The following is a 26,280-nucleotide window of genomic DNA, read 5'->3' as shown; positions in this document are numbered from 1 at the left end:
TCCATTATGATTTCTAGCAGCAAACAGCAACATCTCGAAGCCAACACATGCTTGTTAAGCAGCATGACAAATGCTAAAGTACAGTGTTTCACATATTGAGGTCCTGTGAAGAAATGTCATCATCTCTATGTTGAGCAACACTAGCAATGTGCAAGAATTCACACTCTAATATGAAAGTTTCAGAATTCAGTCAATAAATGTGCTAGAATCTCCTCCATAAATCATAATATTTGTTTCATTCATAGTGTCATGGCTCACCTCTGAGGTTTTAGGGAAGATGTCCGTGTTGGCACAGGCAGCTGTCCTCTTGGGCTCCCCATGTCTACTGCACTTCTGGAGCGAGGGACTGGCCGCACTTCAGGATAAATGCAAATAACAGACACTAACAGAACTGAAACACAGCTTTCCTTTAAATAAGAATGCATAATGTCGTTTTTATCCCTTAGCTAAATTAAAGGGATTGTTCACCCAAAAATGAAAATTCTGTCATCATTTACACACCCTCAAGTTCTTCCAAACCTGAATTTCTTTCTTTCTTCCGGTTTAGAACAACTTGAGGGTGAGTAAATGACAGAATTTTTTTTTTAAAATACGCACAAACACTTACCATCCTCACCACCATGTGCCGGCCTGTCATCTGAAAGAGTTAGAAAATACTTATTAGATGCAAATAGTTAATAATAATCAGTGATGAAGCAATACAGCTGACATATGTTTGTGAAACTATTAGAAAACAGTGGAACTTACAACATATTGCATTTATTTAACATATCAAATGTATTCCTACGGTAGTTTGTAACCTATTTTCTTATTGTGCTCTACTTAGTGTGCTCTAAAGCAGCAACTCCATGGGGGATTCTAAACATCTAATGTACAGAAGGTGAAAATTACAGGGATTAGATTAGTGTGACATAGCAGTCATGATCAACTAAATAGCAGCTCCAAGACAACTAACCAGTAGATGGCGCTATAACAACAGCAGTATGTTCTTCTGATGCTGGAATATTCTACCTAGCTGGTAAGTTACAGTACAAATAAAACATTTTCACTACAATCTACAGAAATTAGGCATTTCAGTGGTTATGCAACAAATAAAAGCTGAAATAAATACTTCAGAGTCAGACCAGCCCATGGCATTGCTAACTTTGCATTCTTAAGAATCCAATGGATACACAAAGCCCATTAGTTGTGTTGTGGCTGCTTTAATAATTCAGCAGAATCGTTCTCTAAAAGCAAAGCCATGAAACACATCACAGAGGTATGAAAGTTCTTAAAATGGAGGTAATCAATCTATGAGTTTTAAATACATGGAAATAGCTTCATTACCATGGCTCACCTTGAGTGTTATGATTTCCTCTTTAGGACAATCAATGTGTTGACACTGTGCATATAAAGCAGCATCTATTGCACATTGGGATTTGTGAAAGAATTGACTGTAGATGGCGCGAACTACCCCGCATATTTAACACCTTATATTATATACACTGCGGCTATACACCCGTTAAAAGTTTGGGGTCAGTAAAATCAGATTTTTTAAAAAGAAATGAATACTTTTATTCAGCGAGGATGCATTAAAGTGACAGCAAAGACATCTGTGTTGTTACAAAAGATTTCTATTTCAAATAAATGCTGTTCTTTTGAGCATTCATCAAAGAAAAAGCACCAGTTTCCACAAAAATATTAAGCAGCACAAATGTTTATTGAGCAGCAAATCATCATATTAGAATGATCATGTGATGCTGAAAACTGGAGTAATGATGCTGAAAATTCAGCTTTGCATCACAGGAATAAATTACATTGTCAAATATATTAAAATAGAACCGTTATTTTGATCAAATAAATGCAGCCTTTGTAAACATTAGAGACTTCTTTCCAAAACATTTTAAAAAATCTTACCGACCCCAAACTTTTCATTGGTAGTGCATATCCATTTAATTTGTTATTCATGAACTGGATATAAAATGACCTAACACATACAAAAGGTTATAAGGTTATATAAAGGTAGGACATAGACAGAAAAGAGTGGCATGGAGGAATGTTTAATTAAAGATCTGATTATAACTATAACCATGGTACCTCTGGCTCTCAGTGGCCTGTCATTGCTCTCTGGAAATATGTAGGTGGGACGATATGGATTTTCTTCGACAGTCTCTGAGTATAAGGTGGGTGAAAGACAAAACACACTGACAAAGATGAATACACACATATACTGTAGTGAGATGTTATCTGGACATATTCAGATTTGGAATCGATACACAAAAAGATGGCATAGAAAAGTGTTGAATGCATGTAATTCTCAAGCAGCATCTTTACCTGGGATTTTGTGAATCTGTTTGAACATGTTTCTGTACCAGTCCTTTGATAGCTCTGTGTTCTAGAAGAGAAAAATATGCAGATGGTCTTTTATTTAGGTCTTACGTTTTTGGATGTACTTATTTTAGTCAAAGTAAACACAGGTGAATCTTGAGAACAACCCATTTCTTTACCCGTACTGGGACTCTGGGTACCGGGACAGCTGAATATTCAGACAGTCTCATTGTCTTTCCTTCCATGTCTGCTGGACTCTCAGAGAAAGATCTATTCTGGCTGACAGCAGGGCTCCGATTAGGGCCACTGCCCTGCTCCGCAACAGCTTCTGAAACACACGACCACAAAGTCAGATCATTGAACACAAGATGAAAAACACACTGATCTGGTGCTTTCAGACGACGCTTATCTAGGACAATACCTTCAAAGGGATCACTGAACGATTTAATGTTTAAATTTAAATGAATAAGTCATGGTTTCAGATCTATTAGAAAAGACCGCTTTCCTAGGAAGGTCAGATACATTTGCATTTCTTGCAACACTTCTCATTTATTTTAACCATAGTTGAATACCGTAAATGTTTCTCGTGGCACTGACTGATGCACATTTATTATGGATTTAGACCGTTTTGCCAATTTTCTGGGTAAAATGTTTCAAGTATTTCTGACAAGCACATCCTATCTGACAGAAAAAGAAAAAGTAAGTCCAATCTCAAAAGCTGCTGCTAATCTTTGTGGTAGCAGTTATGCTGGTTCATATTTTTGTAGAAACTGTGATACATTTTTTTCAGGATTCTTTGATGAATAGAATATACTGTCACTTTTGATAAACGGGTTTAATGTGTAATTTAATGTGTCTTGCTGAATAAAAGTATTTATTTCTTTAAAAAAAAAATCATACTAAGGTCAAACTTTTGAATGGTAGTGTCCTTTTTATATAATTAATATACACAATGCCCACAACCATACAACAGACACTCCCACCTTAAAGTGCCCCTATTATGCTGTTTTAAAGGCTCCTAATTTTGTTTTGTAGGTCTCCTACAATAGGTTTACATGCATCCAAGAGTAAAAAAACACTTTAATTTTCTCATAACATACACTGTTATCACACCCCTTTTCTCACAGTGTCTGAAACAGTTCGATGAAGGTTTCAGTCTCTCTAAACGAAACTAAAGCAAAGTTTTGCTCTCCAAATTTGTTACAAACCTACATAGGTTTGTACATGAAATAAGACTGGAATAACTGACAAATCGATTCTGGCAGTTCGGAATCGACTCTTTCTTTTTGGGGTCAATAAATTAATGTATTGTGCACTTTGATCTTTGATATTACACACTACCTGAAAGGTAATACCCAAAAAAACATAACAGGGGCGCTCTAAAAATGACTACTGAGATTCTGTCAAAATCAGTGCATGAAATCATAAACGTCTGATATTAATTTGAACTCAAACATAACTTTGGAAACTAATCGCATGTGAAAGTAAGAGAATATTCTATACAGTTTTTTTTTCTATATCATGAAAGCTTTTTGCTTTTTAATTAGCTTGATACTCGATTCTACTTTTGATGCCACCTGAAATATTAAGAGGCTGGTATTTACCTCTGCTGTGCTGCAGCAAGACGATTGTTGGGTTCACACTGCTGGTGCGGGGATATGAAGAGGACACTTTGGCTGATGAGGTAATAGCACTCAGTTGATCAAGGCAGGATGTGAGCTGAGACTGACTCTCACTTACAGGCGAGTCCACCTGAGGAGGACACACAAAAGCACTGACTCTGGTGTCACATATTGGTTGTGAAATACAGACAACTTTGAATTTCTCAGAAATTTGCATGGAATTTGCATTCACTTAACATCTCTCTCAAGCAAATTATTATTGCAAAGATTCCTCTGTGATGCTGCTGAAGATAGTGACAATTACAACAATACAGCACTTTTTTTGGTTTCTTCTAATTACTGTGTGTCATTGGTCTTGAAGAGGCCATCTAAACCAGGAGTATTCAACCCATACTTTTTAATAACTTTTATTAAGAATATTTATACAATGCTTGCAGTGTTTTAGTATTTTTAGGTTTGGAATTCATTTAAGTTTAAATGTTATAATAATAATAATAATAATACTTTGTGCATTTTTCGGTTTATTAGCTTAAAATTATTTTAGAATTTTGTTTAGCTTTAATTTATTTTATTTCAGTTTTAGTAAATTTAGTACTTCAGCTTAAACTTATTTTTAAGTTTAAGTTTTTCATCTAATATTTTTATTTCGGCTTAACAATTTTTTTTTATATATACAAAACTGGCTCAACAAATCATTAGTTAAAAATTAGTTAAAAATGTCATACATTTTTACAGTATCTTCTCCACTGACGCCCTAGAGTACCTTCATGAATCCCTAGTTGAAAACCTTGGATCTATACCATTACAGAAAATAATGTAAATGTAAAACAGATCTACAAATGTCATCTTGCTTGTGAAATACTGACAACATTTCAGTCGTTACGCTCATTTAAGAGTGAAGTGTTCGAAATTTTCCTCACTGTTGTCTCCAGAGATCTTGGGATCGAGCTGTTTAATTAGCACTGATACAGATCTCTAAATTATATTTTCGCAAGAAAGCAAAGCATTGCTAAAAAGTAATGAGCTTCAAACATGGTGACTCACCTTTGTTGGTGTCTCATTGACTTGAGTTGAATTTAAATCAGCTCTGGTGTTGTTTACACTTCTCTCGGACAGACTTGTTTCTGTGGCATCTCCATTGACCGCACCAAGCCATCCACCTGTAACAAATCCAAACAGTTTAGATTCTCAAAGGATCAGGGAATCTCCATGGAATTTTTTAAAACCTAAAAAGGCATAAACATGAAACAGAGCTGCAACCATTTGGCAGCAGACCTGTTTGTTTCCACCGCTAACCACAATTTATGCCACAACAGATTCCTTAATCCTCCATTAAACGAATCACCAGCCAGAATCTGTCAGAACTGAACCCCACAGAAAGTCTTCATCCACAGAGATGCTAATTTATGACTGGGAAAAAAACCATTCTCTGAACTTTGTCATGAGAACAAGGAGTCCATTGAACCCACTGTAAGAAGTGTTTGTTCCAATGGCCTTTTTATTCAGGCACAACAACAATTAAGGCATCTCTCCCAAGTTCTGGCAGTTAGCCAGGATAGTTCCAACATGGAGATGGTGAAAACGTCCACGCTGAAGGTCTCCGTTTCCAGAGCTCAAAGTGGGTGTGAACAAAAGACGTCTTTGATTAACCTCTGTAAGTATGAGCATTCACTGAAAGTTATTTGAGCAATGAAGTTGACTGTCAGACAATGCTGTATAAGTTCCTCACAAAAACACACTTTTTTTCCCTTATAATTTACTAGCAACTAACCACATCATACACACTGATGGTCAAAATAACATGTGAAGAGGAAACTCAAGAACGCACCATTCCTTTAAACAGAAATCTTTCCAGGTAATGATCGCTCAGAAAAAACAAGAACACTTTTTAGTGTACATTAGCTACACATATCATTAGTAACATTATTTCAGCACACAACAATTAATCTGGCACTGTACTGCTTGGTGCAATATATTCAGAGCACTCTCCTATTGACACATCCTCCATTTCCAACTCACTTTTGGCAGAGTTCACGGATAGCTCTTGGCCCGTGCCGTCCTCATCATCGATGTGCACTAGCGTGGCCCTCAAAGTAACAGCACCCTTGCCCTTGCAAACGCGGGTAGGGTCCAACTCTGCAAAAATACAAAGCAACTAAATTGATTGTCTTTTCAAAGCACTAAATAAAGTGTACATGATGCCAACAACCATATTCGTTTTACATTATTCAAACGTTAGACCCCCAAATCCTAAAAATACTGGTCTTACCAGTAGGCATGAGATCAGGTGAACTTTTCATGATCCTCAATGGTGTTACTCGCACAGCAGATACAGTGCGCCGACAGGGTGGACGTGCTTCAAGACACATAAGTGAGATGGGAGAACAGAAAAAAAAAACTATTATAATTGCATATTTGCAGTTTTTCACATCGTCTGTGACATTTTGGGTTGTGACATAGTTATTGTTAGAAATTGAGAACAACAGCACTAATAATGGTCACATAGAGACCCGAGGGCTTTTTAAATTCTAGGAAGATTATAATCACAGTGTTCTCTGTTGGCTGACACAAATATCAAGGAAAGATGGATGAACGGAAGGAAATAGGGGGCCTGGCAGTAAGAATACTGATTCAACAATGACTCAAGCCAGAGAGGAAAACAGAGGGAGTCTGTTTGTGATTGCTTACTCATGACCTTCCTGCATCAAGACATTAGACTGCTATTATTCCTATGTAGTACTTACTACAGTGTTTTGATTAGGCTAGGTGATTTGACAGGCTTAAACAATATATATGAGGCTGTAAGCACAGATTTAAAACTGGCATGCTGAGAAAATGGCTGTCTTTTGCGGTTTTATCTTAATTGATGTTGTTGTCTATATCTGTGTTGCAATTGTTTTGTAAGTTCCATTCATACCCATGTAACTGTAAATAAAGGCTAGCCAGGCCGGTGTAACCTCAAAAAACTTGATGGAGATAGGAGATACTGAAAGTGTGGCATGCTTACCAGGGCCTGCATCAAATTTCCCTGTGCCCTCTGCTGGAGAGCCCTGCAAATGAGAATGGGTGAAAGGAGAGATAAAGGGAGATGCTAAGACATAATGTTGCTCAGCATGTCATTAGGAAAGAGAACAAAGTATAGGCAAATGGTTGGCAAACAAGACAACTCAACAACAACACATCCTACTCACCTCTATTACATGTTCCTAAGCATGTTTACAACTGGTCTTTAAATTGCAAAAAAGCTGAGTGGGTGATAGAGACAGTTACTGTGTATAGGAAATCAGTACCAGCTGATTAAACTTAGATAGTATAATAGAGCCTATATCTGAATAAATCCTACCATCCAACCTTAGTCACCAACATAAAATAAAAATAAAACTGGCCTATTTGTTTATTTGCCTGCTTGGCTTGGCTTTGGTATAAGTATATTTAGACCTGATCTCATATTTAAGATCTGATTAACTGGATTGTGAAATTTTGACTGGAATAATGTTACAAACAATCCTTCTAATATGGTAAGCGTGAGGGTGCTGATGCATGAGGAGACTCAATACCCCTCTAACTAATGTGTCACACCTTTGGCTGTGGTTCACACTGACACAAGATACAAAGTGACCTGTTATAGAACATTGACTAAGTAAGAAAATATGGGTCAATGAAAATGTATATGTTTCAGTAGCTGCCAATGGATATCTCCCTTGAACAGATGTTTCTGCCCAGTAATAAGTAAGTCACTTTAGATAAAAGTATCTTCCAAATAACTAATTTGATAGTGATTACCCAGCAAGCAATAGCCGTCATTTCACCGTCTAGGTTAACTATAGACCCAATATAGTCCGTCTATGAGTAACCCACTTCTAGTCAAGATAACCTTGAATTTGGTTAGATGATTGTTTGTGTTTGGTTTCATTTCTTTGACATGTTCTATGTGTAGCCTGTGAGTCTATTCTTGGGCTAGTTAGATGTCTATTATATTTTCACTGACAGCCAAATTTTGCCTTATTTTAGCCTAGACGTCAGGGCTGTGTTTGGACGCCTATTAGACATCTTTTAAATGCAAAATTGCTTGCTGGGTAGTATTTTAAATACTAATTACTATTTGCCAAGTGAGGGACTTTAAAGCAGAGTTTTCTTTAGAGATACAAAATAGCATCAAAGTGGATAATTGCAGATATTTCTGTTGCATTTCTAATGGATCTCACTGTAAACATTAACCATCTGTCTCTATGCAATGGCTCCTGTCTCATTTACTTATTTTAGCCAACAGTTACAGTCTATACAAATCAGAACCCGCTAATTAGCCAGCTAAGTAAACTTAGAACATTTAACAGAGCCTATATCTGAATTAAAGTATGTGATCTATAAATAATATTGATAAAGTACTGAAACATATACAGAAATGTAACTGTAGCATTGGATTTATCCCCTTGAAAATGGATATCCTTCTAAATGTAGAAGACTTGTGCAGTTGTGGAACGGCAATTTTGTAATTCTATAATACACAAATATGCTGTTTATAATAAACATTTATACCACATACTGAATTAGATAAGTGGGAATCATTTTCCATTGTAAAATTAAAAACAGGTCCAGCAATAACAGCTGCACGCATCAATACATCAGTCAAGAGTCACACGGTTTGAGGATCCTTAATACTCTGGATTGCTCAACATGTAGCCTGTGTTGAAGTTATGCTACTAATCCTGATTTAGCTTGAGCTTTGTGGCGTTTTAGTAAATACATCCAAAGCCAAATTAGTAAATAGACATATGCAACAGATTTATTTCTGCATATTAATCTTAATAAAATTATACCGACTCAAATTTTGCAGCTTACCTTGTGAGGACCTTCAGCTGAGCTTAACTTGGTTTAAAGTCCTAACAAACACCTAAACAGGGAGGGTGCCCTTTTAAATGTCCTTTGTTGTGGCCTATCATACAAATCCAGACTATCATGTCCTGTTCTCTTCAAAGAACTGAACCGTAACCATGCTTTACCTCTTTCAACTACCAAGATGGACCTGTCAGCACCAGCAACCTGGGAATGTTGCACCCACTTAGCATTGTGATGAACGAATTACACCATCCTGCTTTCCATCCACCTCTCCATCCCTGTCTGGCATGACAAGCACCTCATGAGGCTATAAACTATATTAAGATAACTAAGATAATAGACCAAATATGTTATAAATCTGGTGTCATACAAATTTGACAGACTATTGATTGTGGTTTATTTTAAGAAGTATCAGAACAGGGCATGGGCCATATGGGTTGGACCAGACACATTTTTTCTCACAGTAAACAGTCACCTGAGTGGTCTTATCATGGTCAAGGGCATGAACACCGACCGTTCGGGCCACTCTAGTGTATTAGAGACACTTATGATGATTACAGTCTTCTTCATAATGCTAAAAATAAAATACTTCTAACAAAGTAATTCAAAAGATTTAAATGGCATGCTAGAAATATCCTAAGAAATAACCACAAACTTTTAAAGTTCATCAAAATTCAGCCTCAAATCCAAATTACACAAAAAAACAAGAAAAAATAAAAATCTAAATCTTAATATTTGTCCAAGCCAGCCATGACCACACTATTAGTCCAAAATCTTCATCTTTAATCGGCTGTAATTTTGTCATTTCATGCAGCAGTTTTGTGCAAAAAAAAAAACAGGCAAATCGTGTGAACAAACAAATTGCTGGAATCTTGTTGCATTGTGCCTAGTAACTGCTGCACTCAGTCCAGCAGGCCTTCTCCAGGCAAAGCTGTAAAACTGAGCAACAGTGGAAAGGCTCATGTCAGACATGGGTCCAAATCTTTGTTTCAAAATCAAAACACTGGCTTAAACCTCAGTCAAGGCCAGGCTATAAATCTCAGGTCTACAACTTTGGCTCATGTAGTGAGAAAAGAGGCCTCCTGCAGGGGCACTTGATAGCTCAATAAATCAATTCATCCACGGAGTCTCTTACATTTCTGAACAATTTAGCTCACTGAAAGCCCAATACAAAACATTAGTGTTTAATTTATAAAAACAAACTTCTTTGACAATAATGAAAATCCTTCTTTACAATTGTACACTGTAAAAACAGGATAATTTTAACAGTAAAACATGCTATGGTAAAAACATTTAATGGAATTTGAAAGTAAAATGAAATACTTAAATATAGCTTTTTAAAGTGAAAAACAAGTTATCTTATAATTTACAGTAAAAAGCCATAAATTGACATAACCAGAATTCCCTATAACACTAAACATTTGATGGTTTTTCATTTAAATAATATGTTTCTTCATCATCTTTGTTATCAGTTATGTACATTAGGGTTTTATGCAACCATCGCTTCTGTTTAAAGTGTAAAATGATTTAATAAAATCCCTCATGCTGTCAACACACATTTTGTTAGCTTTTTTATATTATCTATAACACACTTTATTTTAATATTACATATATCAAACTGTAATAAGTGTCAACTTATTACTTTTTCTAACTGACCTAACCCTTACATTTTTGTTTTGTAATGTATTTAGGTTAATTCGGCAATGTTAAATTATATATTATTAAATATAACATTGCATTTACATAAGTTGCATTATATATATATATATATATATATATATATATATATATATATACACATATATATATATATATATACACATACACATATATATATATATATATATAAAATAAATATGACAACACAGTAAAGTAATTTCAATAAAATCATAATAGCATTTATAATATATAATTCTTTGATTAATAATAAAATGTTAACAAAAACTGTACACAAAAACTGTATAAAAAGTAATTTTCAGCAATAAAAAGATTCAGCAATGTGTGTGTGTGTTGGGTCCTTAATGCAAACTGATGATATTCACAGTTAACTACTTGGCACAAGCTGCAGCCAATGAGCTTGTTACTCAGCATTTAAATGGCTGGCTAGCATTCACTATAGCAGTTCGCAGCACACTTTCAGAGTTACTCTGAAACCCTCCACCTTCCCCAGCTCCACCTGCATAGATTTACAATGGGTGATTCATTTATATGCTATTTGTACAGCAGAAGTATGTCTTAATCTCACAGCAGCAAATCAGCTTGTGTATTGGCAGTAGCAAGTTCCTGTACTTGCTCTGCTGCAGCAAAAAATTCAGAGTTGTTGTGATAGAAATATATATACTGTATATATATATATATATATATATATATATATATATATAAACATGAAAAGAATGTTCCCTTTGGTAGGCATTGTTTACTGACTTCCCTTCCACGGTTTTCACCACAATTTTCTGCATGACAGCAATGCTGCTGGAAGCATTTGATTTAAGAACTTGGCAAAACTGAACTTGGCTACTGTGGATTTTGATGGCAGATAACTATTGGCACATAAAAGACATCTCAAATAAAATCTGTGAGAACTCTTCAACCATCAAAATATCCATAAAATTTAAAAAGTCACAGCAATAGATTCAAAAGCACAGCAGAAGGTCATCATGTACATCCTTTGGTGCTTTCCATTCTATTATGCCAGCCCCATTAAAATAATAAAGGAGGGTGACACAAGAAAAAGTACCATGATATTCCACCCATGAATCTCTGGGGATTGCCTAATTCTATTTCCATGACAGCTTTTAAAGAGTGCAGCTTTAATACACAAAGGAGATTTACAAGGGGCCTGCTGTAGCCGGAGCGAGGGGACTGGAGGGGAGGGGGGCCGTTACATAACACAGTTTGACTTCTGCTTTGTCAACAAATGGCAGAGGGGGGCACAGAGAGAGAGAGCTCACCAGGATCACAGCAAACAGCTCCAAACATGGCTCGAGAGCAGCGCTGTAGAAGAACAACCGTGGGTGTTTAATAGAGAATATCCCATCAGTAGCGTAAACATCTTCAGCAGACATACTGGACGGAGGCCTAGACTGTCATACTCTCAACACATTTAAACAATGGCATCATAAAAGGAAATGTATTTAACTGTGGTATTTGCCTCAACCACTATTCATCTATAGCCTATGTCTTATTTCAGAGCATGATACCACTAGCGGTTTCCAACCAAAGTTGCAAAAAAAGTTTGGAAAAAAGTTCCAAAAATTGGAATATTGCATAAAAAACATTTGCAAATAAAGCAGTGGTTCCATCCCACGTGTTCAAGAGAACAAAATAGACACTTCCTAGGAATTTGGAGCAAAATACCTGTAATAAAAATGGAATTTGTTGTAATCTTTCTCCTACATCATAAATGACTTATGTCTCAGAGCGCACAGACTATACAATAAACAACAATAAACAATAATTTACACAATAAACGCTGTCATGTTATCTTATGTTCAGATGCCTGGTGTTTGTAAATGCACTTTTTTTATGCTCATTTTTACAAATTATGCACATCTTGGCGTTTCCATCCAGTGTTTTTATTTTATTTTTTGATATCCCAAAATGCGCACAAAAATAGGTGGATGGAAACATAGCTACTGTCAGTGAGACCTCTGTTATATTCTGGGAAAGACGCCGAACAACTGAAAAGAGCATGCATTGCAGACAGGAAAATAATAACTCACAAAAAAACAAATATGGCACAAAGGGACAGTCTGTGTATGATTTACATAGTGTCTATTGGTTTCACAAAATGATGCTCAGATGAAGTAAATAATGGTAAAAATAGCCAAAGATTTGTGCACTTACAGTATTTCGTTTTACTTACTATTCTGAACTCCAATGAACTTACAACTTTTAGGAACATAAGTAATGCACCTCAAATCTTCTTTTAAATTATGAAAAACTTTGATTTTTGAAGTTGCATAGCTGTTGAGTTGGATTAATGCATTTCAAATAGACCATTTGCCAGTTTTATTTACGTAAATTCTGTTCCTATATTATTAGTAACTTGTCTTGCAGCATCAGAAGTTTGCTCCTCTATTAAAATGAACAGTTAGTTGATTATTGAGTGTTTTTCCCCATCAAGAGTGTTTATATAAGTACATTAATTGATAAATAAAAGAGCATAACACTAATAATAAAAAAATGCAAATAAGGGGAAACATTCAGCTTTGCATACTTTTATATTTTTGCTCTACAGTTGAATATATATGCAACTTATATTTACATTTACATTTATGCATTTGGCAGACACTTTTATCCAAAGCGACTTTTCAACGACTTTTTAGTGCCCATCAAAGCATTTCAAGGTACACATTTAAAGTTCCTTGTTATATTAAGTGATAAACACTGTCTTTTAAAGGTTTGGGGTCAGTACATTTTTAAAAGAATGTAATACTCTAATTTAGCAAGGATGCATTAAATTGATCAAAAGTGACAATAAAGACTTAAAAACTTACTGTTCTTTTGAAATTTCCATTCACCAAAAACCGTTTTACAGATTTCACAAAAATATGAAGCAGCACAACTGGATTCAACATTGATATAATAATAGATAATTTTCAATTTCTAATAATATTTTATAATATTTCTATTACTGCATTTTTTACTAAATAAATGCAGCCTTGGTGAGCATGAGAGACTTTTTTCAAAAACATCTCAGACATTCAAAAAGAAAATCTTACCGACCTTTTGAACGATTAGTTCATCAGTCATATTCATGTGGATATCTGTTATAATGACAGCAAATTAAAGTTTAATTCATTATTAAAATCATCAGGTCATTTACTTAATAATAATACTAATAATTAGTTAATGATTATAAATAAATAATTATAAGTCAAATAAGAAGTAAATGAGTAAATAAGTAGATTAATTTAACTAATTTAAAACTCATTAAAAAACCATGCAAACTGCAGCATTAATTTAAATTAAGCATCTCAACTGAAAACTAATAATATAATATATATACATATTCTATGACATCATAACAATAATAACTATTTTATTGCTAATAAGAGTAATAATATATCAGTATAATTTTTAATATTATTTTTTTACACAAAATAGATCTCCTTGATTAACAAAACTGTTTCTCAACAGAGACTACCAATTACTAATATTACAACCAAAATCACCTGGTTTTATTACCAATTCAATATTTCTAATCTGTACCGCTACCGACCCGAGCACTCATAACACACTATTAGCATGGCTACTGGGAGCTATCATCACAAACATACCGCTAAAACAGAGATCATGCCATCTAAAATAGAGTGATACTTAAAAAAAACATCTGACATTACGTCACGGAATACAGAAGCTTATTATGTCTGGAAGATGTTCTAGTGCACAGCTGTGTATAAATGAGTCAAAGTCTCCTGGCCTGGCCCTCACAGGCTGACAGAGGGAGGGGCACACGGCGCATGCACAGCATCAACCGCAGCACAAGCCAGAAAAAAGAAAAAAAAAGCTTTGTGCGCAGCATGGATGTTCTAGAAGGACAGATGGGGCAAATGATAATGAGTTTCACACTTGGGATACAAAGTAGTGCGTAATGGGGTGGCTTTTGATATCAAATGACTTACAAAGCTCATAAGGCATGAGGGATTTATTTTGTAGGTAATAAAAATAAAAGTGGACCAGACTGAGCTTTGGGATACTGAATTTTGGCGCCTAAGTGAACAGCTCAGGATGTGACATTTAAGGGTCAATGACATATAAGCGCATCCTTATATCTAATGAGGCTTTATACAGTTGTATCACCATGACATTTTTGACTTTATGCACAGAAAAAAACCCACATAAATTTCAATTCAGAAGTTAAAAATGTGGGCTGTATCCGAAATCACATACTCTTTTGAGCAAGTACTTATTTTGAATAAGTAATTACGTCATTAATATGTTAATATTAAGGATCTTTCTGTACTGATATTTCACAGGTGTTTTACCCATATTTTGATTTACATATTCCATTGTGTTGTGCTTAAGGGTTGAAGAAAATGTCCGTATTAACGACAACACTGGTAATTTTCTGCTGGGACATTATCCATTTTTCTAAAAAGAAAAAAATGATTTCTACAGTGAAGATATTAAGCACTAAGAAAATCTCACTGTCCAACAACACGTCAATATTATTCCAACCAACAGAGAATTTAGGCACCCCACTTGCAATGCAGACAGAGGCAACTGTTTCAGACCTCTCAGTTATGTGGCTGGTGCCTGATAATTTTGTCAGGGTGATGTAGACTATTTAACCACACCTAAAAACAGCTCTATGATAATCCAGACATTTCAAGTGCTTCCCTAATGATGGAGGACCCCAAATCTCAGTGCTGAGCAACGCCACCAGGCACGGCCTTTATAAAGCAAGCCAAGCCATGCACATTCACACACACACTTGGATTTCACACTCTATTGAAAGGTGAACAGTTCACAGCAATCTAAAAAACACAATATAATTACATTATCTGAAGATCCACCATGTTCCAGCTATGTGTTACACATGGCAAATGAATTAAAATAGCGTTTAAGCTCTGACATATCATTGTCACATTCTGTCACAATAACTCTCATCAGACAAACATCATCCCAACACTGACCTCAAGCCAGCTGGTCTACAATCTGTCAAAGCAGCAAGAGGTGAAAAGAAAAATCTGTCAGCATAACACAATCTGAAGCAGAGACGGTCTGTTCAACTTCTTGTTTGCAATAACGTGCTGCTTTGTGCACACAGACCTTGAAATTTGTAGCGCTAACAAAACACACAGACTCGCACACACTTTAAGTGCCACTCAAAGCCACACTGCAGTCAATGGGGTAGAAGGAAAGTATGGGGTAAGATGAAGGTTGCTAAGCAACATGGCGAAACACTGAAACAATTTGGATGGGAATGGATGTTATGTGACATCTGTCGAAGATGCCTCAATCATTGTCAATCATAACCACAAACATGCAGACATTCACACCAACAGCACAATTGCAAGTGTAATATTGCTTTTATACAACATTAAATAAATAATATGTTAATATTTACATACATTTTAGACAGTAATGCCATACTGTTGTGTCTTTTGTGTTTATTAACCGTCCGCATCAAGCAACAAACTAGTGTTGCTTCGTTCTTGGAAGAATCAGTGTTTTTGAACAAATCAGTGATTCAGTGATTCACTCGCATGTTTCATTCATGAACATTTAGAATTTTCGAACAAATCAAATCTATTTAGTGAAATCTATTTAGTCACTTGTACATAATGTCACTTGCAGAAAGGGTTACTTGACTTTACCAAATAAATCATTTTCATGATTTTAAATAATTTTCCTGTTAAACTTGAAAGGAAGTAACAATTTATAATAACTTTCATTAATAAATCATTCATAAACATATAATGCTTAATGGATTATTAGTTCATATATATATATATATATATATAGCGCTTTTATATATATATAAAAGGTACTAAATGATTAATAGTAAACATTAATAAACATTTACAAATAATCAATAGTTTCAACTTTAGATTGGGTACTGCAAAAACATGAATAAATAATTAATAAATGATTTACAGATGTGTAAATTTAGTGCCCATCAAGGTACTAAATGTTCAGTAAACATTTATGAACATCTAAAAATTTTACTTAACCCTAAAACTGGCAATGTGATCTGGGTGTAACATAGTTTTTGTCGTCTTTTTTGGGGCGTAAGAATGATTTTTTTCATCAAATCCTTTTATCATTTATCACAGCCTGGTCTGTCTTGAGTATGCTGGTCACATGATTTGTTAAAAAAAATTTGTGATTAATTAGTCAGCCTGACCTAAATCCAACATGGCTGCCAGTGGTGCAGGACATTCAGATTTTGAGATAAGTAAATATATATTAAACTTACTTTTCTTTTGAAAAAATAATACTAACACTGCTAACATTAATTATGAACATTGTCTTAAGGTGCTGAAAAAGAAAATGTATAAAAATGTTGTTCATGTTGTTATTTAGCACGTTTTGAAATATATGTTACACCTGAGTCACATTGCCACTTTTGGGTATAAAAAAGGGATTAACCCTACTTTTGACTATCTTTGTATTCTGAGTTTTTTTTTTTTTTTTTTTTACAAATTATAAAATTTACAGGTTAAACTGATACAGGCTGTCTGTCTTGAGTATGCTTATATTTTATATTTAATCAAAATGTTTTTATTTCTGAGAATCTCTTGTTTATTTGTACCCTTGGAAAATGTTAGTGACAATGATTGACTAAGAACTGCTCATGCATAGTTAAAAATGCAAGAAAAATGGACCAATGAACAATTTTTTGCTGCAAATAAAAAACAACAACAATATTACAAACATGTCATCCCCCTTTTTTAGAATATATGTAATATTGCACTATCCAAATTTAAATGGTTGTAATTCAAGAATGCTTTAGGAGCTGTACCAAAAATAGCCACTGGGTGTTTTTTGTAACAAATTAATTTATTTTTAGTCTCAATACAGTCTCAGACCTTTCCGACGATAAAGTTTTTTATTATAAAGTAGTTAAAATAAATTTTGTTTTAAGAAACCTGACACCACCCACTAGGTAAGGAACTCGCTAAAAGAATTTAAAGTACCATTTTTATGGTAACGCAAGGTCCGATTTCAAAACGGTTTTCACAGGCTGAATCTTGAGTAAGCTTTCCAATGATATATAATATGTCAACATTATATGAGTTGAAGTATAGGATATAATTGTTTTAAACATGCAATGGCAGTTACAGTTATAGATTTGGTCCTTTTTTTATACCCTAAACAGGCAATGTGATCTGGGAGTCACAACTCATAAAATCCAAAATACATAACATTTTTCAAAAATTCTTTTGGATGATTTACTTAAGTCCAGATGATATAAAAAATGACATGAAATTATTTGTTGCTTATCATTTTCTACTCTTGCCTGTTTAAGGGTTAAGATTGGGTACTGCAAAAACATGAACAAATAATTATGTGTAAATACTAGAAGTTTGTATACACCACAACAAAGTTAATGAATAATAAAATGAATAGCGAGTAAAGTGCTTAAAAATACCAATTAAACATTAGTTTATTATTTAACTAATATTTACATTAAATAATGATTTGTTAATTATTATGTGATGTTTATTAAGTTTATTTAAACATTAACAAGCATATTATCTCATAGCTATTTGAATATATATTAACTAATGATTCTCTAAGCATTATATGTTTGTTAGTGATTCATTGATTCATTTAATGATAATGTTAACTATCTGTCAAAATAATTTGCATGATCATATGAATGACAATGATGAAGTTCAATAGTAAACATTAAAAAGCAAATTATCTCATATTTCTAGCTATGTGAATATATATTGACTAATGATCTGTTAATCATCATTTAATGTTTGTCAATGATTTATTAATGAAAGCTATTATAAAGTGTTGCCATGCCATTAAGACTGTATCTATATGCGAAATGCGAACAGTGAAAAATACGGTGAAAAGTCCCAGCGCTGTTAGACTGTATCTTCTGAAATGCTGCTCAACTAATCAAGTTATGGGCTGGATGAATTGTTGTATATTGCAAAATAGATGCTGTTGTTAATGGCAACTCAATCAAAAGCTTTATCTGGACACTGGACATGAATATGTGTTGAAGTATTTGTAATTGTACATGTACATGACTACCAGTTGTAAAATACAATATAACAGAGATAAAAAATCTACATATACATTTGCTTGGGATTTTCAACACCATTAAATTTAATCTGTGTCGCCGACAAAGACAACATAACAGATGACTTTTTAATGGCCAAAGTACTTATAACCACTTGTTAAAAAAACAAAAAAAACAGGGGATGCTATTAATATGATAATCCCCTCAATCCTATGGATGTGGGTGACTCAGGGGCTCTGTGAATGAATGGGAAGCCTGCGATTTTAATCCCCCTCAGAGCACTTCCTCTCTCCACTACCAAAGCCCAGTGCTTCATTCCATCGGCTGTCATACGCCTGCCCGCTCTCTCTTGGCTGTTTGCATCCAATTTGAGTGATGAAAAATTAAGAACGTGCCTTAAAAGCATACAATGAGAAATATAAAGGCTTAATTTTTGGTTATCGAGTGCTTGAAACAGCAGGGAAATGTGAAGTGGCAGCAAATGACACTAGGAGAAATGGAATAATGGCATGTTATTAGCAGTCAAAGCATGTGTGGGCATAATTGCAGTGCTACAAAAAGGCATGAGTAATGTGCAAAAAAACAACAACTTTTACGCCATTATCAGTGCTTACAGAGCTACTTAAAAAGAAATCCTGAGGTATCACGGCTTATAGATCTATTCTGAAATATGTATAATGTAACAACCTGAGGATGCTATTTAAGATCAGCCATGTCAAAAGTGTTATAGTTTGTCTGTTCATTTGTCAATTCAAATGAGAACTAATTTAAACAGTGTCTCACCACCAATCTTATAGGTGCTTGTTCACCACACTAGACAGTAACATGATTCTACACAAAGCTTATCAAATATTAAGCACCCAACACAAATTATTCATTATCTTTGTAAGGAGACGGCTTCCAAAGATGCTGGCAGGAACTTCACCCAAATGTTGCAGTCTCTCACCTACTTAAGATTTTAATGCTGTTCACTTCCTCTTCGCTGAAATACTATATACCTCCTGTGCCAGAATACAATGATAACATCATGTATATGTATGGCAAAAGTGTTGAGCTGAAACATCTATAAACACAGATACAACTTTTTCACAGGGTGTGAGATTCAAGGAGTGAGACTTCAATCGGATTACAGCTACAATATAACAATCAGGAATATAACAGAACTTATAGACTTGTAGTTATCACATTTTGGCTTGTGTTAACAATTGCAGTAAAACCTGCTGGTTATTTATTTAACATTTATCAATACTATGTTGACATTTTAGCAGCCCATATCACTTTAGTCTGTCAATAAACTATAGTTTTAAATCAGGAAAAGTAATTAAGTTTAAGATTATGCACCTGGACAGCCTTCCAAAGGCCACAAGACAACTCATACACCAAACAAAGTTTGCACTAGAACTAAAAAGAAATTCATAAATTGATTTGAGATTAAGTGTAGTGCTCCACTTCAATATTAGTCTTCGAATAATATTGTAAAACAGGGTTTTTAACCCCTGTGAATAATACAGTATTTGCACAGATCTCTTTTTTGGTTTTTAAGCAAATCTCTAAAAACAAATCCTATATTTAACTGGGTTAACTAATAACGAATCTTCAATTTAAATAATATAATTTCTTAAGAACTCTTCCAGGGAATATAAAATGTTGGTTACTGTAATGGTGCACGGTTTATTATGGCAAGTTAGGGTTAAGCAAATATGGGACAAATAAATGTCAAAATTGAACAACTGAGAACTGAGAATGCTCTTCTTAAACATAAAGAATATAAATCACCTTCATTATACTTTTACTGGGATCTTTAAAATGCTATTTGGAAGGTCAGTTACTAACAAATTATATTACTGAAAAACTGTCTGTTTTAAAGCTGGACGATGCTGGCCGGCATTTCTTAAAAGTATTGTGACCTAAGTTGATAGTATACCATTGGTACCATGGTTCTACGATCTACTTAGGCTTACAATGCTTTTTTGAGAAACACAGCGCTTGTCATTTATGGTCCAGAGATGATGACTACCGGCTGGTGAGATAAAGCCAGTTAAGAGGTGGTAGTCCACCTTAGACAAGTTCCAAAAAACATCTTAGGCTGATATAACATGTATGGTTTGCCAAGCCACTTTGCCTTTTGCCACTTTTCATAAAATAAAAATTTAAATGCATCATTGTATTATTTAAACTGCAGCAAACACATTTGCTATACAATAATAAGCATATAAAATCACTATACTCTTGCTGATATGTCCTAACTTACCTGAGTAAAAAAAGTTAAAGCAGTAGGCTACCTAACGGTGTTCTAAAGTCTTTAGAAATTGCATTAAATATTATTTTGATATACTTGAAGACTTAAATATACAAAAGGCACTTTTGCATAGTTCAAACACAGGCCTGCCGCATAAATCGCACTGCATTAGAACTCATCCTAACATTCATCTTCGTAAAGGCTGTTATATCATTGCACTCTGGCACTAAAATCTGGATAAACTGTCTCATGTGTCCCGTTTAATTTTTCAAGCCATCTACAATGCAGTGGATTGAACTCGTGAAGTCTCGTTTCACTGTCCTGCTCCCTCCGCATATCCAGTCAATCCTATTCCTTATTTGGATGTCAAGTGTAGTCGAAGTCAGGAGGACTCTTTTCCTGCGGAATACAAATTATCTCCATCCCGTCTCCTTCATCTCATCTTATAAACGCCTGAGCTCTTCAATAAGAATGAAATTTATAGTTTCACCCTTTATAATATAGCCATAAATGTGACACTAGGCTATATAATAATATCAATAGTGCTGAAGTAACTAAAACACTTACACACGTTGCCGCACTTCTGCACTGCACATTTGTCTGCAATGGATGGCCGCTGCGGTTTATTGTAATAAACCCTGAGCCAAATAATAGCCTCCAAACGAAGTAAACACGTAAACTTTACGTTTTAGTTTGATGTGAAATATCACTGAGGTATTCAAATAATGTGGATATGACGGAGAATGTAGTATGCGTTGTGTAATACTCACCTTTCTAAGGAAGCAGTCCAGGTTTCCGTATTGATAAGGCTGCTGCACGCTGCACAATTCAGTGACGGTCACCGCACGCGCTCGTCCGTGCGTCGAGCCTCTCACGCTCTCATCACAATATCACTGGGGTGGGTGGAGAGAGAGAGGGGCGTTCCGTGGAGCCACAGACGTTTAATAAAACTCATATTCTAATTTAATAAAAGTGCATTTGCATTCCACATTTGAATGAATAATAATACATTTAAATAAAACATATTACATTCCGTTAATTATTTCCTCATTTAAATTGCAACAACAAACTATACTAGTCTAGGTTAGACATATTTTACTTCAGTTTCTGAGCTTTAATTAAGTTGTATTATGTTAATATAACATATTTTAAATAACTTTAAGCCAACCCTGGGAAGTTTGCTGAGGCCCCCTAGCGGTACGTCGACCCCCTTGTTGAGAACACAGAGGAGCTAAAAATCAAAAACGAATTGACAGAAAATATAGATTCATTTTAAAGTAAAATGGTCATACTTAAGTTTATTAATTATAACCATATTCCAAATAAATAACATTCATATGATTTTGTGAGAAACAGGGATTGTTAACGTGACACTGGTATGAGCCAAGTAGCAAATACTGGAGTAGGTATTAAATAATAATAAATGACTGGAATTTTCAGCATATTATCAAAGCAAATAAATAAATAAAACGCGTTTCATGTGCTTTGGGTAGACAGCAAATTGATTAGATTCACGATTCACATGTATTCGATTTGATTCAAGACGAGCGATTTTTGCTAATTCGATTCGATTCACAATAAAACTTCGAATAACGATGTGATTCTGCATTTTTTTTTAAGTGCATTCATAGGATTATTTAAATGCTTCCCCTAATGTGTTAGTCTGGGTGCGAATTACACTGCGACTTTCAGGGTTAGAGATATTGTGAAGGACCTAGTTATTAGTGTTGCATGTGTATTAAACATATGCTTCCATGGATACCCTAGAATGTCATGCACTTTCCCAGTAAGAAAAGCCCTCTTTGTTCTCTTTATACCGCTTTATACATAAAATTTTATAAACACTGAGTGACATGTCTACAGACGAACAAGCTTCATGCGCATGATTAACAGATAAACAGATAAACCGCGCTCAAGCCAGTGAGAAAACGCGGTAAAGAGAGCTGTGAAGACGTGAAAAACGCCGCACAACGTCTCCGCTTTTTTAATCGATTATTGACTGAAATCATCGTCAGGATTTGTAATAGATGCATCGAGAAAACGAGTGAATGGTTTCACCACTACTAAATATTCTTCTCAGCAGGTATAATGTGCACTGTCTGCAGGTAATATATGAACTTACCAAAAACATCCGCTAGAGGCCAATGTTTACACGTAGAACTTTGCATATTGAGCTACAGCAGGGTTGCGTTCAGCCCCGACAAAACGTTGCACAACGTTTTTTAAACAGAAACGGTGATGCGTTGAACACACTGTTCTGATGACGCAAGAGTTACAACTATGGCAGCTGAGAAGGCCATTCTTTGTGTTCTTTGTGAAGAATTTTCGGAGCCTGATGAAGTCGGTATAAATATGTGTTTAATACTACAAAATATGCCCAATGTTACAGTTACTGCACTTGCCGCCCAGTTACTGCACTTGCTGAAACTGAAATGGAAGCACACATTTTACCTAATTCAGACTAAAACACATCTATTTAGCCTCACATACTCACTTTATTTGTAGTTCATACTGTTTTAATACCCTGTATTTTCTTTCTCATTTTTAGGAAAAGCACTTAATTACCATTGTTTATTTCTATACCAAATGTCATACACTTGCAATGAAGCTAAAAATATAAACAACTACATCATTATGTTGATATCCTATATTTTTACAATAAAACTTTCGACAAACATGTCTTCTAATATCCTCAGTTGTTGTGTATACCGAGCTGCATCGAACACATTTGTAAATTACATTCCTTGAACCCATTGTGCGAGTTCACTTTAATACCGCGTGCTTTATATACATGTTGCTGCTGATTGGACTGCAGTTCTGACACACCCACCAAACAAGAGAAAACGTTGCTGAGTCCCAATTCGCCTACTTATACTACGACCTAAAAGTATGTACTTTTTTTGAGGAAAAAGTACATACTTTTGAGTGTGTAGCAAAAGAGTATGCACGTTCTGGGACATACTTCGATGACGTCATGCAACGTGAACTTGAACGTGGTTGCCTAGTTACGCACACCTCGACTGTTAACAAAACATTTTACATTTCATTCATTCTTATATGTCCAATATAATTTTATTTACTATTCCCATCTTTTTTTCCACAATACATTTACAATGTGTTTTACCAAACTGAGGAGTGAAGCAGGGCGTCGTCGTCGTAGATCAACCAGACGCAGGTCGTTTGTGAGGCGGCTGGTTCGACGTTCATGTGCAAATGTGTGTAACGAAAGCTACTTATTTTCTGAGTTAAAATATTTAAAGTTTAAAGTGTAACTATTGTTTAACGTATTTTATACTTAATCTTATACTTATGTATAATACTTAAAAATACCCCGATGAAAATGAACCATGCTTTTAGTAGTAACCATGTTTCTTTGGTTGGACTGATAAAGTTAACATTTGTACAGCCACAGTATTACTACAAATAAGTCAGACAGAAACATCAAAATAAATACATAAAAAAGACACTATGACACTGTACTAGAGCCTTTTTATTTATTGTTTTGTAGCCTGCAATGAGGCGCTCAGTATCTTCATCGGACCCTACAAGATAAACACGGTACTTTTTTGGCACAACATAAACCCATTAATATTACGAGACAATAAAATATAACTTTTATTAGGGTTAAACATTTGAATTCTTAAGCCCAATTTATACTTCTGCGTCGAACTCACGCCGTAGCTACGTCGTAGGCTGTGTGTAGCGCGCGTACCCTTCGGCGTACCCTGTGCACCTCTCCAAAAATGTAACAACGCGTCAACTCTACGCGGACGCAAGCGCTGTGATTGGTCTGCTAGGACCGCTCCCTCGGGTTTCACACGCTCCCTCTGCGCGCGTCAACGCGGACAACGACGCAGAAGTATAAATGAAAACCAACGCGTTGCCTACAGCGTAGAGGCTCCGGCGTAGGTCCGACGCAGAAGTATAAATCAGCCTTTACACTTAAAAACTGAGGGCGCATCTCCGCTGCTGCATCCGACTGTCAGGTTTACATCACCACCATCACCGCAAAGCTCCTCCCTCCCGCACGCAATGGGTTGTGGGCAATATTAGCCGTTAGAGTGTGCATTGATCTGCACTTCGAATTCTAACCGGAAATAGTAGACCATCCGGGTATCTTTGGAACACTCATTTCAACATACTACGATTTGGGACGTACTAATTCTAGTTTCGCATACTATTTAGGACGGATAGTATGCGAATTGGGACTCTCAAACCCCGTTGCACACCGGTGCACGCCGTTTCCAGGAAACATGACGTTCAACCCGGAAACCGTAGCAAAACGTTGCGCACCGTTTTGAACTTGAACGTGCCCCAGGTGTTCTCAACTCTGGCCGTCAAGGTCCACTTTCCTGCAGAGTTTAGCTCCAATCCTGATAACTCTTCTCCCTTTAACTTTGGGCCTTTCCAAATTCCAACACTTTACGGTCTTGGCCAGATATGATATCTATGGTCTTGGACACTTAAAAGAAAAAAAGAAAAAGCCAAAGCGCAGTGCCCTGAACGCACACTAAAAGCATCGGAGGGGTATTCGAGGCTAAGTGTATCCCATCATGCATTAGGGAAATCGCGAGATAGCGAGGAAAACTTTCCACTGTAAGTTAAATTAATTAGATTTTATATGTAATTTGGTAGTAAAACAAATTGTTAAAGTGTCATTTTATTGGTGCAAAGATGAGTAGGCTGTATGTATTTTGTACAACATTTGAAAGAACAAGAAAAAAACTCTGTAAACACCATAGACTGTAAAAAAAGAGACTAAACACTTTTTTTTTTTTTTGCAACACTAAACTTTTACATGTCCCATCGGGTAATTAAAAGTTCTAACGTTACACACACTTGCAGTCTTCACGCCTGGGCCAAATACAGGAAATAGCCTAATGTCATGCAAGTAAACAAGTGGTCAAGTGCAAAGACCACAAGTGCAGGTATTTGGTATTTGGAAAGGCCCAAATTTCATGCGTGTTTGACTAGGGTTGGAGTTAAACTATGCAGAAAAGTGGAACTTGACGGCCAGAATTGAGAACCCATGATCTACAGTATTATCAACATTTATTTATTTGTTTGTTTTATCAATCTATAAAAAGTTTGTTTATCCATTATCCACTCCAGACGAAAAAAAAAAAAGTAATATTTTTTGACCTCGAAAAATCATAACTGGACCTACCAGTGAAAATTAATTTTTGAGTGGCATATGCAGGAGTTCTCCAATCATATAATCATCTTCAAAACCACATATAAGTGTTTTTACATTATGTTGTAATTACCGTAATTATGAGTTTCCAACTTTCACATCCTCATAGAACTCGTAATTACAACTTGTAAACTGAATTTTTGGAGAGCTCCAACTTGTACCATGTGACCGCTGCAGATTCATACTGCTGTTGAAGTTTTCATAGAAAGCAAATGCAAGCATAAGTAGCATATGAAAGCACTCGCTCATCTGCTTTCACTTTTGAGTGCAAAATCCAGTCAAAAGTCCCCAGACCTACATATATTTCTTATTCGATACCCCTTTACACTCAGATATATGACACAATACGGAAGAAAAGATATCTCGCTAC

General features: G+C 35.3%; 1 protein-coding gene across 7 annotated transcripts in view; it reads right to left on the bottom strand.

Annotated features, from left to right (window-relative positions):
• sorbs1 (sorbin and SH3 domain containing 1) overlaps window positions 1-21,605 on the bottom strand; it is a 53,833-nt gene extending 32,228 nt beyond the window's left edge. For 2 of the 7 annotated variants that reach the window (XM_084092212.1, XM_084092211.1), the window contains exons 1-11: window positions 21,487-21,605; window positions 6,937-6,979; window positions 6,199-6,285; window positions 5,949-6,065; window positions 4,974-5,089; window positions 3,912-4,059; window positions 2,487-2,635; window positions 2,314-2,374; window positions 2,077-2,151; window positions 608-637; window positions 259-355 (exon numbers count right to left, since the gene is read on the bottom strand). In XM_084092212.1, coding sequence (XP_083948338.1) covers window positions 259-355; window positions 608-637; window positions 2,077-2,151; window positions 2,314-2,374; window positions 2,487-2,635; window positions 3,912-4,059; window positions 4,974-5,089; window positions 5,949-6,065; window positions 6,199-6,229 — 824 coding nt within the window. In that variant the 5' untranslated portion in view covers window positions 6,230-6,285; window positions 6,937-6,979; window positions 21,487-21,605. Of the gene's footprint in view, window positions 1-258; window positions 356-607; window positions 638-2,076; window positions 2,152-2,313; window positions 2,375-2,486; window positions 2,636-3,911; window positions 4,060-4,973; window positions 5,090-5,204; window positions 5,296-5,948; window positions 6,066-6,198; window positions 6,286-6,936; window positions 6,980-8,768; window positions 9,050-21,486 lie in introns of those variants that run through there. The other 5 variants (XM_084092216.1, XM_084092214.1, XM_084092217.1 and 2 more) reach the window with 5 other exon arrangements.
• Between the last annotated feature and the right edge of the window lie 4,675 nt (window positions 21,606-26,280).

Source organism: Abramis brama (assembly GCF_963993115.1).
Source record: "Abramis brama genome assembly, chromosome: 19".
Classification (NCBI taxonomy): domain Eukaryota; kingdom Metazoa; phylum Chordata; class Actinopteri; order Cypriniformes; family Leuciscidae; genus Abramis; species Abramis brama.
The sequence above is the reverse complement of the archived record's forward strand: the minus strand, read 5'-3'. Positions and strand labels throughout refer to the sequence as shown.